At 43.3% G+C, this 20,168-nt stretch overlaps 1 protein-coding gene across 2 annotated transcripts in view; it reads left to right on the forward strand.

The window, feature by feature from the left end:
• The first annotated feature begins 4,532 nt into the window (after positions 1-4,532).
• The window catches only part of LOC144691364 (uncharacterized), a 129,698-nt gene continuing 114,062 nt past the window's right edge, over positions 4,533-20,168 (forward strand). Inside the window, exon 1 of one of the 2 annotated variants that reach the window (XM_078559387.1) lies at positions 4,533-5,024. In XM_078559387.1, the coding sequence (XP_078415513.1) occupies positions 4,988-5,024 (37 nt within the window). In that variant the 5' untranslated portion in view covers positions 4,533-4,987. The remainder of the gene's footprint in view (positions 5,025-20,168) is intronic. The other variant, XM_078559388.1, reaches the window with a different exon arrangement.

Genomic DNA, 20,168 nt, shown 5'->3' on the forward strand with positions numbered 1-20,168 from the left:
GGGGGTAGATGTGTATATGGGGGTGGTTGTGTATTTGGGGGTAGATGTGTATAAGGGGGTGGTTGTGTATTTGGGAGTAGATGTGTATAAGGGGGTGGTTGTGTATTTGGGGGTAGATGTGTTTTGGGGGTAGATGTGTATATGGGGGTGGTTGTGTATTTGGGGGTAGATGTGTTTTGGGGGTAGATGTGTATAAGGGGGTGGTTGTGTATTTGGGGGTAGATGTGTTTTGGGGGTAGATTTGTATATGGGGGTGGTTGTGTATTTGGGGGTAGATATGTTTTGGGGGTAGATGTGTATATGGGGGTGGTTGTGTTTTGGGGGTAGATGTGTATATGGGAGTGGTTATGTATTTGGGGGTAGATGTGTATATGGGGGTGGTTGTGTATATGGGGTGGTTGTGTATTTGGGGGTGGTTGTATATTTGGGGTAGATGTGTATTTGGGGGTAGATGTGTATAAGGGGGTGGTTGTGTATTTGGGGGTAGATGTGTATTTGGAGGTAGGTGTGTATATGGGGGTGGTTGTGTATTTGGGGGTAGATGTGTTTTGGGGGTAGTTGTGTATATGGGGGTGGTTGTGTATTTGGGGGTAGATGTGTATAAGGGGGTGGTTCTGTATTTGGGGGTAGATGTGAATTTGGGAGTAGATGTGAATTTGGGGGTGGTTGTGTATTTGGGGGTAGATGTGTTTTGGGGGTAGATGTGTATTTGGGGGTAGATGTGTTTTGGGGGTAGATGTGTATATGGGGGTGATTGTGTATTTGGGGGTGGATGTGTATATGGGGGTGGTTGTGTATTTGGCGATATATGTGTATGGGGAGGGGAGAAGGTTCGGGGTGTGGAGGTGGTGGTAGATGTGTATTTGGGGGTGATTGTGTATTTGGGGATAGATGTGTATTTGGGGGTGATTGTGTATTTGGGGGTAGATGTGAATTTGGGGGTAGATGTGTATTTGGGGGTGATTGTGTATTTGGGGGTAGATGTGAATTTGGGGGTAGATGTGTATTTGGGGGTGATTGTGTATTTGGGGGTAGATGTGAATTTGGGGGTGATTGTGTATTTGGGGGTAGATGTGTATTTGGGGGTGATTGTGTATTTGGGGGTAGATGTGAATTTGGGGGTAGATGCGTATTTGGGGGTGGTTGTGTATTTGGGGGTAGATGTGAATTTGGGGGTAGATGCTTATTTGGGGGTGGTTATGTATTTGGGGGTAGATGTGTATTTGGCGATATATGTGTATGGGGGGGGTTGTGTGGAGTTTGTGGTAGATGTGCATTTGGGGGTAGATGGGTTTTAGGGGTAGATGTGTATTTGGGGGTAGATGTGTATTTGGGGGTGGATGTGTATTTGGGGATAGATGGGTTTTGGAGGTAGATGTGTATTTGGGGATAGATGGGTTTTGGGGGTAGATGTGTATTTGGGGGTGGTTGTGTATTTGGGGGTAGATGTGTATTTGGGGATAGATGGGTTTTTGGGGTAGATGTGTATTTGGGGATAGATGTGTATATGGGGGTGGTTGTGTATTTGGGGGTAGATGTGTATTTGGGGGTAGATGTGTATTTGGGGATAGATGTGTTTTGGGGGTAGATGTGTATATGGGGGTGGTTATGTATTTGGGGAGAGATGTGTTTTGGGGGTAGATGTGTATATGGGGGTGGTTGTGTATTTGGGGGTAGATGTGTTTTGGGGGTAGATGTGTATATGGGGGTGGTTGTGTATTTGGGGGTAGATGTGTATAAGGGGGTGGTTGTGTATTTGGGAGTAGATGTGTATAAGGGGGTGGTTGTGTATTTGGGGGTAGATGTGTTTTGGGGGTAGATGTGTATATGGGGGTGGTTGTGTATTTGGGGGTAAATGTGTTTTGGGGGTAGATGTGTATAAGGGGGTGGTTGTGTATTTGGGGGTAGATGTGTTTTGGGGGTAGATTTGTATATGGGGGTGGTTGTGTATTTGGGGGTAGATATGTTTTGGGGGTAGATGTGTATATGGGGGTGGTTGTGTTTTGGGGGTAGATGTGTATATGGGAGTGGTTATGTATTTGGGGGTAGATGTGTATATGGGGGTGGTTGTGTATATGGGGTGGTTGTGTATTTGGGGGTGGTTGTATATTTGGGGGTAGATGGGTTTTAGGGGTAGATGTGTATTTGGGGGTAGATGGGTTTTAGGGGTAGATGTGTATTTGGGGGTAGATGGGTTTTAGGGGTAGATGTGTATAAGGGGGTGGTTGTGTATATGGGGGTGGTTGTGTATTTGGGGGTAGGTGTGTATATGGGGGTAGATGTGTATTTGGGGGTAGATGTGTTTTGGGGGTAGGTGTGTATTTGGGGGTAGGTGTGTATATGGGGGTAGATGTGTATTTGGGGGTAGATGTGTTTTGGGGGTAGATGTGTATTTGGGGGTAGATGTGTATTTGGGGGTAGGTGTGTATTTGGGGGTAGATGTGTATATGGGGGTGTTTGTGTATTTGGGGGTAGATGTGTATAAGGGGGTAGATGTGTATTTGGGGGTAGATGTGAATTTGGGGGTAGATGTGTATTTGGCGATATATGTGTATGGGGGGGGTTGTGTGGAGTTGGTGGTAGATGTGCATTTGGGGGTAGATGGGTTTTAGGGGTAGATGTGTATTTGGGGGTAGATGTGTATTTGGGGGTAGATGTGTATTTGGGGGTAGATGTGTATATGGGGGTGGTTGTGTATTTGGGGGTAGGTGTGTATATGGTGGTAGGTGTGTATATGGGGGTAGGTGTGTATTTGGGGGTAGATGTGTATAAGGGGGTGGTTGTGTATTTGGGGGTAGATGTGTATATGGGGGTGGTTGTGTATTTGGGGGTAGATGTGTATATGGGGGTAGATGTGTTTTGGGGGTAGGTGTGTATATGGGGGTGGTTGTGTATTTGGGGGTAGATGTGTTTTGGGGGTAGATGTGTTTTGGGGGTAGGTGTGTATTTGGGGGTAGGTGTGTATATGGGGGTAGATGTGTATGTGGGGGTAGATGTGTTTTGGGGGTAGGTGTGTATATGGGGGTGGTTGTGTATTTGGGGGTAGATGTGTTTTGGGGGTAGGTGTGTATTTGGGGGTAGGTGTGTATTTGGCGATATATGTATATGGGGGTGGGGGGGTGTGTGTATTTGGTGGTAGATGTGCATTTGGGGGTAGATGTGTATTTGGGGGTGGTTGTGTTTTGGGGGTAGATGTGTATATGGGGGGAGTGTGTATTTGGGGGTAGATGTGAATTTGGGGGTAGATGTGTATTTGGGGGTAGATGTGAATTTGGGGGTAGATGTGTATATGGGGGTGGTTGTGTATTTGGGGGTAGATGTGTATATGGGGGTGGTTGTGTATTTGGGGGTAGATGTGTATATGGGGGTTGATGTGTATATGGGGGTGGTTGTGTATTTGGGGGTAGATGTGTATTTGGGGGTAGATGTGTATTTGGGGGTAGATGTGTATGGTGGGGTGGGGGTGTATATGGGGGTGGTTGTGTATTTGGGGGTAGATGTGTATTTGGGGGTAGATGTGTATTTGGGGGTAGATGTGTATTTGGGGGTGGTTGTGTATTTGGGGGTAGATGTGTTTTGGGGGTAGATGTGTATTTGGGGGTGATTGTGTATTTGGGGGTAGATGTGAATTTGGGGGTAGATGTGTATTTGGGGGTAGATGTGAATTTGGGGGTAGGTGTGTATTTGGGGGTGGTTGTGTATTTGGGGGTAGATGTGTATTTGGGGGTAGATGTGTATTTGGGGGTAGATGTGTATTTGGGGGTGGTTGTGTATTTGGGGGTAGGTGTGTATATGGGGGTAGATGTGTATTTGGGGGTAGGTGTGTATATGGGGGTAGATGTGTATTTGGGGGTAGGTGTGTATATGGGGGTAGATGTGTATTTGGGGGTAGGTGTGTATATGGGGGTGGTTGTGTATTTGGGGGTAGATGTGTATTTGGGGGTAGATGTGTATTTGGGGGTAGATGTGTATTTGGGGGTGGTTGTGTATTTGGGGGTAGATGTGTATTTGGGGGTAGATGTGTATTTGGGGGTAGATGTGTATATGGGGGTAGATGTGTATTTGGGGGTAGGTGTGTATATGGGGGTAGATGTGTATTTGGGGGTAGATGTGTATTTGGGGGTAGATGTGTATTTGGGGGTAGATGTGTATTTGGGGGTAGGTGTGTATATGGGGGTAGATGTGTATTTGGGGGTAGGTGTGTATATGGGGGTGGTTGTGTATTTGGGGGTAGATGTGTATTTGGGGGTAGATGTGTATTTGGGGGTAGATGTGTATTTGGGGGTAGATGTGTATTTGGGGGTAGATGTGTATTTGGGGGTAGATGTGTATATGGGGGTAGATGTGTATTTGGGGGTAGGTGTGTATATGGGGGTAGATGTGTATTTGGGGGTAGATGTGTATTTGGGGGTAGATGTGTATTTGGGGGTAGATGTGTATATGGGGGTAGATGTGTATTTGGGGGTAGATGTGTATATGGGGGTAGATGTGTATTTGGGGGTAGATGTGTATATGGGGGTAGATGTGTATTTGGGGGTAGGTGTGTATATGGGGGTAGATGTGTATTTGGGGGTAGATGTGTATTTGGGGGTAGATGTGTATTTGGGGGTAGATGTGTATATGGGGGTAGATGTGTATTTGGGGGTAGGTGTGTATTTGGGGGTAGGTGTGTATATGGGGGTAGATGTGTATTTGAGGGTAGGTGTGTATATGGGGGTGGTGGGGGTGTGTGGAGGTGGTGGTAGATGTGCATTTGGGGGCTTGTAGTTTGGCTGCTCCCTTGCACGTTTCCTTCCGCCTGTGATGTTTGCAGACGGCAATGTCTCCTCGCGAGAAAGCTGATGGATGTGCTCATCTTCTTTCACAGGGATTGGGGGCTGAGGAAGTCGGCGCCAGCGCCATCAGCACCAGAGAGAAGCAGCCATCGTTTGGTCGGCAACTTGCCCCTTGGTGTGTGCTGGAGGTGCCGCTTCCCTGGCGCTGACGGATGGAGGATGAGCGAGTGAGCCTCCCGCAGGCTGTGGGTGAGTGTGTGAGAGGAGAGGGGGTATTTGGACAGCCGGGATCGCCAGCCTTCATGGTTTGTCTTGTCAATGAGATCAGACCGTCGGAAATGCTGATGCTTTTGGCTATTTGTCGAAAAGCGTCTGAATTTGGAGCCCAAAGCGCTCAAGAACAGGAGCTGCTCTCCAGCCCAAAACCATCACCAGTGCAGCGTTTGGGACTTTTGCAAAATAAAACATTGAAATGCAAACTAAAGGAGTCAACAAAAAAGTAGGGCAGGAAAATTGACAAAGATCGTGAAATGCCTTCCTTCTCTCTCCCACCCCCTATTGGAGGAAAGCTGGCTGACTTCAAAACCGTCGGGAAGAAACTTAATTGCAATTTATTATTTATTTATGATTAATGTTGGGGGTGCTCGGCACAAATTCAGCCCCACATCTAGTGCAGTTCTGGTTGCTTTTCTTTCTCCGGGACCTGCCCGCTCCACTCTCTCTCTCTCCCCCCCCACCCCCTCTCTGCAGCAAAGGTTTACCCGAGGAGTGGATGCCCCTCGCTCACTGCAGCTTTTTCTTCCCCTTTCTGCTTAACCGATTCTTAACCAACTGCATTCCCCAACCTGACTCTTAAGTCAGCCTGGTCTATACAGACCATATTTTGTACATGGTCTGCATCCAACTGATAGTCTAACCCTTCCCCCAGTGTTAACTGCCACACTAGAGTGCAGTTTATAAGTTTGATTGCTGATTATTTTTTTTTTTTGCAGTCAATTTGCTGAAATATAGGGTTATTCCGGAAGGTTGTGGGGCCAAGCGTCTCAGGTGCAACCTTAGTTTAAAGGGGGTACTTTTTTTTTTAAAGATGAAAAATGTTTGGAATTGGTGGAGAATGCAGAGTTGGACTTTTCTGAAAAGAGTGGAGATGAAAAAAAGATGGTACACTATTAGTGGAAAGCTTTAGAAGACTATTTTACAGTGGTTAGATTAGGCTAGAATGGCCAAATGGGGTCTGGCCGCTTCCTAAAGATAATTCTCACATCTACTGTGTTTATTTGTTGGCATTCGTCTACAAATAAAATCAGATAGAAATCCAGTCCCCATATGGAAAGATTTCCCTTTTAAATGCCATCCCCAAGTTTTTATTATGTTCAGGCAAATGTCACAAACTCAAAGCAACTTGTTATGATTAAGAGCTTTCAAATCAAGGAACTGAAAGATTGTACAACTAAAGTTTGCTGGAGGCTTAGGTGGTAAAATATGGTCAAGAGGGAAAAATATTTTGAGGGACGCAGACCTAAATGTTTACAGTGGATAACTGGTTTAGTTAGCTGAACCGCCTATTGGGCCCTGCTTTCGTCTGCCAAAACTGCTCACTATTCCGGGATATCCTGGAATACAACGATAACCCTGAGTTCTCTACTCCACCACAAACCATTTTCTTAAGAGCCTCTTCACTCACTGCTCCAGCCTCACCTCCAACATATGCAAAGAGCTCATCAACCTCTTTATCACTAAAATTGAGACCCATCCATTCTGCTGTCTCTGCCTCTTCCTCTTCCCTCCCTCCCCAACCCACCAGACCGAACTTTCCCCCATCCTACCCCAGAACTCCCACTTTTCTCTATTTTTCTCCTAACTCCACACAACTTCCCTTCCCAAACCCCATGTTAGATAATATTGTTAATGGTTCCCACCCCTCAGGTACTAGCCCCACTCCCCTTTAAACCCACTGTCATCACCTTCCTATTCAAAAAGCATACATTTGACCCACTGTCCTCATAAACTACCACAACATCTCCAACCTTCCTTTCCACTCCAAAATCCTTGAACATGTTGTTGCCTTCCAAAACTGTGCCAATCTTTCCTACAACTCCATGTTTGAACCCCTTTAAGGAGATTTTCACAGAAACCATGTTCCTTAGGTATAAAGTCCATCCCTCACTCTGATCACTCTGAAGCTTAACCACACTGTTGGCAACCTTGGTGTCAAAATTGACTTTGAGGTGAGCTACTGACCTCATAGCCTCTGTCTTTAAAACCACCTACTGCCATCCCTGTAGCATCACCCATTTCTGCCCCTGCCTCAGCTCCTCTGTTGTTGAAATTCTCTTCCATGCTTTTGTTACCTCTAGACTCAACTGATCCAATGCTCTCCTCGCTCTGAAGAAGAGTCATACGGACTCGAAACGTTAACTCTGCTTGTCTCTCCACAGATGCTGCCAGACCTGCTGAGTTTTTCCAGCATTTTATGCTTCTTGTTTTAATGCTCTCCTTGTCTGCCTGCCATCATGTCAGCCTTGGTTCAGTTGGTAGAAGGTTCAAATCTCACTCCAGTGAATTGACCACAAAAATCTAGGCTGACACTTCAATGCGGCACTGAGTGAGTGCTACACTGTCGGGGATGCTGTCTTTCGGGTGAGATGTTAAACCAAGACCCTACCTGCCTCTCAGGTGGAAGTAAACTATCCCGTTGCATTATTTTGAGGAGCAAGGAAATTACCCCTGGGGTCCAATATTTATTCATAATCAACATCACTTCATCAAAGCAATCATTTGGTCATTATCACATTGCTGTTTGTGGGAGCTTGCTGTGTGCAGACTTGCTGCCACGTTTCCTACATTGTAACAGTGTTTACACTTCAAGAAGTAGCTCATTGGCTGTAAAGCACTTTGGGAAGCCGTGAAAGACTATGTAATTGAAAGTCTGTCTTTCTTTTCTTCCTTTTCACCCTCCCATAAACTTGAGTTAACCCAAAACTCTGCTGTCCATATCTGAACTCACACAAAGTTACGATCACTCATCAGCCCTCTGTCTTCTGACCAGTGTTTGCTTTTGGCTCAGCAGTGCCTCAATTTTAATAGTGTCATCCTTATTTTCAAGTCCCTCCAGTATTTCAGACCTACCTACCTCTGTTATCTCCTCTAGCCCCACAACTCCCTGACATCTCTGTGCTCCTCCAGTTCTGGCCTCCTGGGCATCCCTTCAGTTGCCTAGGCCCTAAGCGCTGGAGCTCACCACCACCACACCTCCCCCGCGCACCAACCCCTCAGCCACTATAACCTGTTCTTCTTTTGAGGCGTTTCTTAAAACCTCCCTCTGATCAAAATTTTGATCACCTGGCCGAATATTTCTTTCTGTGGCTCAGTGACAAATTTTGTTTGATTAATGCTCCTGTGAAGCATCTTGGGGCATTTTACCATGTTAAAAGTGCCATTGTAAAGTCAGTTGTTGTTAAGGTAGTGTGTAAGAAAGGTTGCAGAAGATTGAGAGGTAAAGGGTCAATGAATGAGAGAGAAACAAAGCTACTGAGCAGGATCACAGGACACAATGCTGGGAGTAAGTACTCCTTTTTAAATAACGCCTTAACTATTGATTTTTAGCATTACACTGAGGATTTCTGCTCCTACAAAAATGGATTAGTTAGCATTTTCAAGCTTTGTCTTGTTAAAGACTTATTAACATTATTAATAATGAAATTCTCCTGCATTCCATACTGGAAAAATCAGACCAAACAGCGAATATTTTATTTCACATCAGACTTGGAGTTTGTGAGTTTATCAAAAGGAAGTTATTGAGCTACTTTTCACAGCTGTGAACAAAGGGAGTAATGCACAGGATTTTCTGTCTGAGAGCATGAGTGTAGTGACCAATGGATATATTACAATGGAACAGGAGAGGGAAGACAAGACAGCCCAAGAGCAATGATAGCATAGGGATCATGGGTAGAAATTTTCGTCCCACGGGCGGGCACGTGACTGACCCGAACAGAAGTGAAATAGTGCGCGATGATGTCGGGCGGGCGTCCCAACGTCATCGCACACTCTCGCGACATTTCGCTCGACAGGTGCGCGTGAGAGGTGGCAGCGCGCCCACCGACAATTAAGAGGCCTGTTAAGGCCCTTAATCAATTAATTAAATTGAAGTTTTCACTGCCCATCCAACCGTTCAGTTGGCGGGTGGGCAAATAGGCCAAGCGGCTTTTGCATTCTTAACGAAACCTTATCCACGGGCGGGATGAGGTTTCAACTAAAAAAACCGATAAAAATTTTTAAAACTCATATTTGACATGTCCCTCTTCGTGTGATAGAATCACATGTGGGGATATGTTTTCCTTATTTTTAGATTATTTATTTGTCATGTCAAAAATCTTCAGCCCCCTGAGGCAGCTCTGTGCCTTCAGAGAGCTTTCACTGAGCGCACCCCTGTGCATGCGCACGCTTCAGAGTTCACGCTCCTCCCGCCCCCACCCAGGCAGTGCTGAGGCTCCCAGTGCCCCTCTCACACTGGTTGGCCGTTAATTGGTCGGCCAGCGTGAAATCACGGTCAGGGCCTGATCGTGGGCGGCGGCCGGTTTCACGGCCGCTCCCAGGCCCGCGCACCGTGTCTCCCGACGAGGTAAAAATTCTGCCCACGTGTTGGTGTTCAACTGTTACCAGCCCGGCAGTGGATGATCAACAGTTGGCTGTTGGCACAAAGTGGCGAAGCAGTGTTTGCGAAGGCTCGGCTCACCAGGGAAGCTGTGAGCTTATGGCAGCAAAGACCAGTCCTACAAGTATAACAGCGCCGTTTCTCACAGTTCCTATGTTACCAGACCTTCTGTGCAAAATCATAGGTTTTGACCATGTTGAGGAGTATTTTCCTCTATGCTAATTTTAGTGAAAATGTAGTCACTGGACACTTGGAGTATTGTGAACAGTCTAGTTTTCATACTATAAAGAGGACATAGCCACTAGAAATTTAAAAATTATACCAGAACTGAAAGATTAAATCTATCAGTAAAGATTGAACAGGCTGGGGTTCTTTTCTCTTGCAAAGGGAAGGCTGAGGGGTGACCTGATAGAAGTCTTTTAAGATTATGAAAGAGTTTGCTAGGGTAGACAAAGAGATGTTTCCAGTTGCAGGTGAGACCAGAACTAGGGGCTATAAGTATAAGGTAGTTACTAAGAAACCAAATAGGAAATGCAGGAGAAACATCTTTACAGAGGGTGATTAGGATGTAAAGCTCGCTATTGCAAGGAGTAGATAAAGCAAATAACATAGATGTATTTTAGTGGGGCAGCTAGATAGACACATGAGGGATAAAAGAACAGAAAGATATGTTGATGAGGTTAGATGAAGAAGGTTAGAAAGACAATCATGTGAAGTATAAACACTGGCATGGACCAGGGCAGAATGGCCTGCTTCTGTGCGGTAAATACTTTCCAACTTAGTAATTTGTAGGACCAAAGGAACATTTTCCATTTTGTACTCCTGTTTACCTTTTCACCATAAGTAATGAACAAATAAAAATATCGCCTTTTTTGGCTTTTGCATTCAAAAGAATCAAGGAATAATAACGCGAAATACATGAAAATTCCTTTATGCCTTTCAGTCCGTGGTGTACATGTTAATGTCTTTTGCTCCTGTTTTTCTTTCTGGCATGTTGTCAACTTCATCTTGGTTCATGAAGTTTTCCCCTAGGTAAGCAAGTAACGTGGTGATAGTTGTATAGGTAATTGATGAGCTGAGTGCAGTATAATAGATCCATTAACTGTATCTGTGACTAATCCCGATGGATCTGGCTCAGTACCAAGAGTCCTCTGTTGGGTCCTGTGTGACCGTAGAATAGTGGGCATATATGAGGCTTCAAAAATCCTTCTCTCATGGTTGCCTGGAACCATTCACTAAATGATTGAAGCTGGCCAAGACTGTATCTTGCAGTTTGAAGTCTAAAAGTCCTAAAGTCTACAGAAATGCAGTGGGAGCATTGACAAGAGATATGATAGCTCGTACGAATCCTATATTGTCACTATTTTGCCCTAATGCATGGATGCATTGCTGTAACATATGTAAATCACAGGTTCAATGATAGATATATCACATTGTAGTCGTTTGGCACCCATTCTAATTTCTTCAGTTCCAGTATTTTCCAAACTCTTCAGTAATTGTTGCCTATGGAGTTGATTCATGTCATAGCAATCAGCACTCATTTCAAGCTGTGCCCTCCTATTGGGCGTGAGCTTGCGATCTGTGGGAAATGAGGCAGGGTGATTTAGCCAATGGGAAATGCCTACCTGCCGTACATTCTTTTCTTCTCTACCTTAGTATTTACATATGTATGCCTTGCAATTATAACACTCTATATTAATTTTATTTAATTGAATGCAGGTAGTGGATGTTAACTGGAGATTCACTTGAGCCTCACAGATAGAGAGAGACGAAAACTGTGGTTGTTAGTTTAGGAGGCGTATGCTCGTATTGTGTAACTCTGTAAATGTAAAAGTTGAGAAAGATTGGCTCCAGTTCTATCATTTACCAACTGACTTTCTGGAATATGACACTCTAGGCATTGTTCTTCAAAGTGTCAGTCCAAAAGTTACACTTTATTACAGGTAAAATCCAACTTTTAAAAAGGAGGTTAAAAAAAAAAGACAGTCTTTTAAGATACCTGAAAATTACCAGCAGCTGCAGGTGCTATCTATTTGAACTTGAGTTTACAGGTGGCTACATTACCTGGGAATTCCCCATTAGACTATTGCTGGCATGGAAGTACATGAATAAGTTGCCTTAAAGAGGAAGCATCCCTCCAAGTTAATAGTTGAACAGTGTAACTTTTCTGCAGAGCCCTCTATATCCAACAACAGAATTTATATTGCACCTTTAACTTCAAAAATGTTCGTAGGCACTTCACAGATTGACGCTTTGCCAAAGAAGGAGATATTAAAACAGATGACTAAAAGCTCTGTCAAAGCAGTATATTTTAAGGAATGCCATAAAGAAGGAGAGGTAGAAAGAGAGGTTTAAGGAGGAAATTCTAAAGTTTGGGAGTTTGACAGTGGAAGACATGGTTGCCTGTGGCTGAGAGAAAGGAATGAAGAATGCACAAGATGCTAAGATTTGAGGAATACCAAGGAGATCAAAGAGATGGGGAGGAGTGAGGCTATGGATGGATTTGAACACGAGGATGAAAATTTTAAAATTGAGACGTGGGCCATTTGGGAGCCAATATGGCTCAGCAAGCACAGGAGTGATGGGTGCAGGTTAGGATACAGGCTGCAGAGTTTTAGATGAAGTTTATGGGGGGGTGGAAGGTGGGAAGTCATTCAGGAAAGCATTGGCACAGTGAATCCAGGAACGGTGCGGTAAAAACATTGCTAGTGTATGATGTACTTTTACATAACTATTTTATTTGCACCTCTGTTTCATTTGTTACATGCTTGCAAATATTTGTGTCAGAAAAGCTTTTATTTAATGTATTTTCACAATTACTTTATCTCAAGTCCATATATGTCATGTTTTGCAATTTAATAATATATAGGCCTTACCTTTAATGCTCTTATTGAAGTTGTGCAACTACTCAATCATTCCTCAACATAATTTACACCGTGTTCACTCTTTCAATGAAACCTAGCCACATTTGCTGTCTGCTCTGGGTATTTTAGAGCCAGAAATCTGTTGGCTTTTTTTTGCAACAGAGATTGCCTGGATATTTTCTCAATTGTTGGGCCGTTATTGAAAACAATTGCGTACTTCCACTTGTATTAATGACTTTTAAAAATTATACCACGTGAAAAATGGTCATTGCATTGACTTAACTGGTAATCTCCCAGATATGCTTTACTGTAAGTAACTAGGACAATTGGTTATATATAGCTTGAGGGGCATAGTCCACAATTTGCACCTCTACTCTCTGCTGTCTCTTGCACAATTATTTATCACTGTATCAGTATATGCCTTTCTGGATGAATTTATTTCAAGTATAGTTCCAAGGCTTCCACTCAGTGCATTGGTTTTGCTTTGTTTCTTTTAGGTCTTGAAGCTCATTTCCTTCTTGTGAGGATACTAAGCCATAATAATTGCTGCAATGATGTAATTGTATCAAGCTATTCAATAAACTTGATGAATAATAGTTAACATGTTAAGAGGCCCAAATTTCTGATGTGAAATTTTACTGTAGATTCCTTAGCTCCCTGCTGGAGAGAAATATCCCACTAATTCTAAATGAGGAGTGAACTTACTCGAGCGCTGGTCTATACACTGCTTCACCTTCCTCCATTCGCTCTATTGTCATGTGCACAGAATGTTCCTCCCCTCATGAGGAGTTAACAGTGGTTGCTTTCTGCAGCTCTCTGCAAGCACTGTATGCACCTTTCTTTTGCATGTTTATAGAACAGGTACAAATGTTGTTATAAAGAGGGAAGATGTGTTTGACCCAAGTGTCCAGGCCAGTAGCCACTGTGTGAACGTGTAGCACACAGGTACCTGGTGTGGATAGCATGCTTGCTGTTTGTTACTGAGTTCATTTAATGGACCATAGGGCAAAAACCTTATCCTACTGGAAGTGCAGAGCGGTTTAGAATGCCTGTACCTTTGGGAAGTGAATGAGCAGTTGCGTATCCCTCTGTGGCACAACAAGTTTACAATGAAGAGCTGTTTAGATGTGTTGTGAGGTAGCATTTTCAAAGGAAGCACGATGAGAGCGGTAGTTACCTTGGCAACCTGCCTGAGATAAGCACACTTTCTCTAGACTTGCTCCCAGGATTTTGTGGACAGCTGTTATTGCCTTCACCCTGTACCTGAGGAACAGTGGTCCTGGTGGTATTGCAGTGGCAACCTTGCAGCTTGAACAGGGCTGTTTGTCTCTTAACAAGTCGACAGCTGGGTTTCATGGCTGCTACATTACCTTAATTTGGGGCTATTTACATTTATTTCAGTTGAGGAAGCTTAGCAAATTCTTACCCAGGAGGGTAAATTAATCACTGTCTCGAACTGAAGCGTTTTTTTTTGCAGGAGGAAATAAATAGGTAGTGACCATCTGCCAATTAAATCATTTTCCCTGCTGGGTGAACACACGCAATGATTGGAGCAACATTCTTCCTGCTTTTGAGTTAAGACAGCCTTGACTAGAGGAAAGTGCAAGCTAATGACTGGATGAAAAAAAAGGAAACATACCTAATATTTTTATTCATGTATTAGTTTCAACAAGATCGTAAACACATTTACAAACAATACATTTATGGTTCATTAAAGCCGACACATAGGGAAAGGCATCATTGTAATTTTTAAAAAACATCATACCCAGGAAGATCAAAATGGTGTTTGGAACTCATTGTGACTGCTGCCTTTGAGACAGGATAACAAAATTATCAGTTACGCTTCACTTGAACATTGATGTCTTGGTCGGCGGCAGGAATCAATGAACAAAGCATAGGTCCTGAAGTGTAAAACAGGTTCCAATTACCGTTTTTTGTGAACATTCTGCTTAACTGCAGTCATTAATCAAAGATGGCCATAGTATGTTGGAACTCCTCAGAAGTGGAACTTTGCTTTTTTTATAAGACAGAATCGTTGCTATGGTAGAACAGTCCATCTTCAGACATCTATAAAGCTGCGGAAGTTTATTCTAAGTGGCAATAACATAGGCAAAGATGTCAGAAGTAGGTGAGGACCCCTTGGGTGGAATTTCCAGTCTATTTGCAGCGAGAGATAGGTTCAGTCCTGGCATAAAGCAAACATCCAGTGGAATAGGTCTGAAATTTCCTGCAATTGTGCATGTTTCAAAAGGAGTGTAAAATTAAATCCAGGATTTTTGAACTTTTTAAAAAAAGGTTTATCCTCATTGAGACCTGCAATGAACAGTCTGACTCTTTGAATGCGTTTTTGAATGCATCAAAATAATTCACATTAAAAATTGAGAAGCTTCCTAGGTTACAGGAACTTGCTGTGTCTGATGGGCATGAATGATGATTAAATGAGTCGATACCTTAATTTTCATGCTGAAATATATTTTGTGAGTTTAATAGTTTCTCTGGGTCTTGACAGTTTCTGCTGATTTCCACTTGTTCATGATCATTTTTAATGTTTCAGTGGCTGTTAATTAAATTGGTAGAAGTTTTGGGAGTAAATAGGCTTCAACACAGTGGGTACACGAATGGGTGTAACTTCCTGAGTGTGCTTCCCACGGGAAATTCTACCCCTATGTGTTTGATAGTGTCTGCTCCATTGAGATGGCAGTACCTGTTATAGACTTGATTTTCCAGACAGGTTTCTCATAAGAAACAGTGAATTTTATTTAGAGGGCTTCAGCAGCAGTTACATACTTCCATCAAGAACCACGACTAGACACAAACTCCACCCCAAAGGTGCTTCGGGCTGATTTGTTCACACTGTCACGTGATACTACACAGCACAATAAGTCTTAAAGCTACAGTCACTACCTTCCTTAAAGCTACAGTTTCAACATCCTTCCTCCCTTTAAATTTTTTTTTGCAATTTTTATTTACAAGAATAACTACATTCATGTCATTACAAATATATAAGTGGGTTATGAAATTATAAATTCAGTCTCTTGGGTGGTTTCCTGATCCAGGTGGAACATCGTGGCTCCATGACTTTAGAATCTCTCACTGAATATTAATTTTCTGGAACCACAGCTACATCAGGTACCTCTTAGGCCCAGGCAGTTCAGTGATATCCACTCTGACAGAGACACCTGGTATGTCTATCCTTGGTTGATCGATCACAATGGGGACCACAGGTTCTACAGTGGTTACAAGTGGAACATTGGTTTGTTGTGGCATCTCCCTTCTTCTCAAATGGTCCAGCTGTTTTCGGTGACCCAGACCTCCACTTCTATGTGGTACGGACAGAAACTATTACACCAGGTAACCAACTTGATCCACCACCAAAGTTTTGTACAAATACTGTTTCACGGACAGGAAATTCTCGCTCTTGGCTATGCAAATCATGAGTCACTTTTTGACTCCCTTGACTGTTCTCTACCTTCCGCTCCAATTTGGGAAATACCAGGCTTAATTTCATATGAAGGCGGTGTTTCATAAGAAAGTCTGAAGGTGTTGAACCTGTAGTAGTGTGAGGGGTCATTCATTGTCTTTTCTGAACCATCCCCCATCTTGTCGTCTTCTGTCTACCACAGTTTAGTCTCATCCTTCATTTTGACTGCACAGTCAGCCAGACTTCTCTCAGTTGAAATCTCAACTTGGTTCAGTTCAGGGGTTGAGCTATCCATGGCTTCATTACCCACTTGCATTTTAGGAAGTTCCATGACTTTCCCTTGTACAGCCTCTTTTGTTTCACTCAGCTAATTCTTCAGCTCTTCTGCCTCCTCCATGTATCTTTTGGGCTTCCTCCTTGATCATTGCTGCATCTTCTCTGCCAACTGGTTCTTCAGTTTGTTCAGAGTGATGTTAAATTCATTCTGCCTCTCTTCCTAATTTTCCAGCGGTACAGACTTTGACCTGTGGGATCCCTGTAGTATGTGAAGATCTTCCAACAGTTTTTCCTTTCCTTTGTGAAGCTCACTTGCTTCATCTTGAATTCTGTAATTCAGTAGTCTCCTTGAGTTTCTTCTGCTGTTCTTCCATGCTGTTGTTTAAGTAAGTCTTCATTTCCTCAGGTTGCTGAATGACTACACACTCCTTTTGCATCCTGTTAAGGTCCTTTGACTCTCCAGGCTCTTTCTGAAGTACCTTCCCTTGTTCTTTCTCCAACTCAGGAACTCTTCCTTTTGAAATCTCACTGGCCAATCAAGGTTAATTTCCCTCAACTAATCACAACCTAGAAGGCTTGGTCCTTCACCTTCCACTACAATCTCAGGGAGCTGTGGCGTCTGATGCTTGTAATAAACAGGTACTTTCACTTGTATGAGTGTACATTTTCAATTTGGCTGAAATCTGCCCCAGATTCAGTTGTTGAGTACCCTTGTTTAAATATTTGAATGTGTGGCTGATGCACCAGTATCTACTTCCTTAATCAAAGGTTTTCCATTTATCTGCAGAGTAACAGCGATTGGCTCCCTTTTCCCTACTTACACATTAACTAGAGAATAAATATTGGAATTGGTGGTTTCTGGTTCTTCCACATTATGTACTTTGATCAGCTTAGTTTGCTGCCTGGGAGTCTGTCTCAATCTTGCTTTACATGGCTTCAGTAGGTGCCCTCTTTTGTCACAATAATGGCACTCCACCTCTTTAACATGGGAAGTTTCAGAGATATGGGGCTGAATTTCCCCCCCCGTTGGCCGGGGAACCCGATCGGCGCCCCCAATTGGGGATGCACCGCCATTTTATGTGGGCGGGCCAATGAAGGCTCGCCCAGCGTGACGCTCGCCCGGAAGCGCTGAGCACTCCCTGTGCAGGCGGCGGAGGGGTGGTGGGGGGGTGGGGGGTGGGGGGGGATTCCCTGAGTTGTTCCCTGCGCTCGAAAGAGTGCAGAGATCTCCGAGGCACAGAGGTGCCTCAGGGAGATCAGTTTGACATGTGTAACTTTAAATAAAGGGAAATAAAAACTTTTAAAACATGTCGACTCATGTGACAGCTGGGACATGTGAAAGAATTATGTTTAAAATTTTTATTGACTTTTAAAACACTTCATGAAACCTCATCCTGCCCATGGATGAGGTTTCATGAAAAATGTGAAGGCCGCCTGGGCTCTTCGCCTGCCCCCCCGCCAACCTTAAGGTTGGACGGGCAGCTCAGCTAATTGAATTAATTACTATTTAAATGGCCTTAACAGGCCTTTGACAGTTTGGCGGGTACACAGCCGACTTGGCTGTGCTCCCGCTGAACTGAAAATTTAAATGACGGGCGGACATGTCGGGACGTCTGCCCGTCGTCATTTTATGCGTCGGCGAGTGGCCCCGCCCCCGCTCGCCGACCGGAGAGTTCTGCCCATGGTTAATTCCACATCGGTAACAATTCATTTTCAGATTTGCTGCTGAGCTGTCTCCTGTATATTTTTTAAATTTTGGGGTGGTAGGGATTGTCTCCCGCTTCCCGGCTGATTGCATGGTTTTCGCGCCACGCCTGGTGGTCTGTTCAAAGTGTAAAACGGTACAATTTTGTACACCCTGTAAGGCCTGTGAGTCCTGCTCACCGCTTTCCATCACAAGCGCTGTTTTCAATGCTCTTCTAAAATCGATATTTACATTCAGCTAATAACCGCCATTGAATGGCATCATCGTGCACTCCGGAGACCAAACGATCCCTCAACATATTGTTTAGGGTCTCGCCGAAGTCACAATGTTCAGTTAGCTGCTTCAACTTCACTACGTATGTTGCTATGGTCTCCCCCGGGGCTCTTACTCTCGAATTAAATTTGAACCTCTGCATGATTACGGAGGGTTTGGGTTGAAAATGACACTTTACGAGGTCTACCGATCCGCTGAAGGTCTTCGAATCAGGAGCGTTCGGGGCCGCCAAACTACGGATTAAATTGTAAGTTTTACTTCCACAGATGCTGAGGAGAATCGTTTTTCTTTTTTCCTCCACCGTTATTTAGTTTACTTGGAAAAAGAAACTGAGGCGTTCTATATATTGACTCCAGTCCTCTGTGGATGAGTCGAAAGGGTCAATCCTGCCAAAAAGTGGCACACCTGGTGAGCATATTTTCCCTTTCTTCTGTTTAAAAGAAGATACTCACATTCACTGGGCAAGGGGCAGCACCGGAACCAATTATCCTCGTCACCAGTTGTTATGGACTTGATTTTCCAGACAGAAACAATGAACTTTATTTACAGGGCTTCAGCAGCAGTTACATGCTTCCATCAAGAACCGCAACTAGACACAAACTCCACCCCAAAGGCGCTTTGGGCTGATTTGTTCACATTGTCATGTGATGCTACACAGTACAATAAGTCTTAAAGCTACAGTCACTACATTCCTTAAAGCTACAGTATCTCAATGTTTATGCAACTAAAAATGCAACCTCGAACAATATGTTAATTAAAGAATGTCAAACAGGAAACAAATATTTTTTCTCCCAAAAAGATACATTTATGGTCATGTTTCTGAGGTAGTCTGCAATAAGTAAAATTGACTAAACATTAGGTTGGCTGAATCATTTGCTAATGAATCATTATCATTTTGTTAATGAGCGATTATTCATCAGTACCAAATGTGAGAAAATTGAAATTTTAGCAATGCTACAACTTCAAGACAATCCTTTGTCAATTAAATATCATGCAGTCAACACTTTTGCAGTTCTGCTTTATGCGCTAAGAGAAAATGAACTTGTGTTCACTTAACTTATGTTTCATGTCCTCTTAGTGTCCCAAAATGCTTCAGAGCCAATGAGTTACTTTTGAGGAGTAGTCACTGTTGTTTTATAGGCAAGCACAGTAGTGGGTTTGCATGCAATAGGGTCCCACAAACACTGGTTTTGAAACTGTATATTGTGGGATAAATATTGTCCAGGAGTCCTGGCCAATTCCTCTGCTCCTCTTTGAACAGGACCAAGGGAACGTTTAAACCCATGTGAGTGGGCATATAGGGATTTAGTTTAACATCTCACCTAATAGGTGGTAATAAGAAAAGAAAGAAAATGAAAGAGAAAGGGAAAAAAAAGCAGGAAAATTAAAGAAAGAAATGAAGGAAATAAAATGAAAGAGAAAAAGTTAAAGAAAATAAAATAATTTGTATCAATATAGGCTTGGATTTTGCAGTAGGAATAATGGTGAAACTATATAAGCGCTCACTTTTATTGAGGAGTAAATTGGATCTCACTTCTGGCGTCCATATGTGTGCAATGAAATGTATAAATCACTGTCTGATTTGCCCTGCTCCTCCAAGAGCTTCACTACATCAGTGCCACACTGAAAAATGTGGCATTCAAGTACATGAAGAGCATGAAGTTCCAACACTTGCCCATTAGATACCCGTTAAATATGCCAGAGAAAAATAAAGGGCTTGTCCATTCGTGTGTAAGGAAATTTTTAAGTGTGGTAAGTCTCAGTTACTATCAAGAAACCTCCCTGGCGCTGAAACTTGACTTTTACAACTGTGGAGCCTCATTCCTTTATTGTTGGAGAATTTTTTTTTCAAATTAAACTAAAAATGCCCTTCTCTTTTATCTGTTTTTCTCTTAATCCCATCTTTCTCTCTCCCTCTTTACTTCATTTTCTATGCATGAATTTAAATTAAACTAGCTGTTCTCACTTACACTTCCAGCTTAGACTCTGCTTGAAACAGTAAGGATTTTTCACTTTGTTTGGTTGAAGGAAGAGATGGTTGCTTGCTCTGTTCATGTATGTCCCAGATCCCCTGTAGAGTGTGCCGCATCAGACTTATGATTACAGTAAGTTGCTGCATAAAAGCCCATGGAAAGTCTATGGGCAACTGTAAATGTAATTAAGGAGCAGTGCTATTTGTTCTCCACTGACCAGCAAATCT

Source organism: Cetorhinus maximus, chromosome 16, assembly GCF_964194155.1.
Source record: "Cetorhinus maximus chromosome 16, sCetMax3.hap1.1, whole genome shotgun sequence".
Lineage (NCBI taxonomy): Eukaryota > Metazoa > Chordata > Chondrichthyes > Lamniformes > Cetorhinidae > Cetorhinus > Cetorhinus maximus.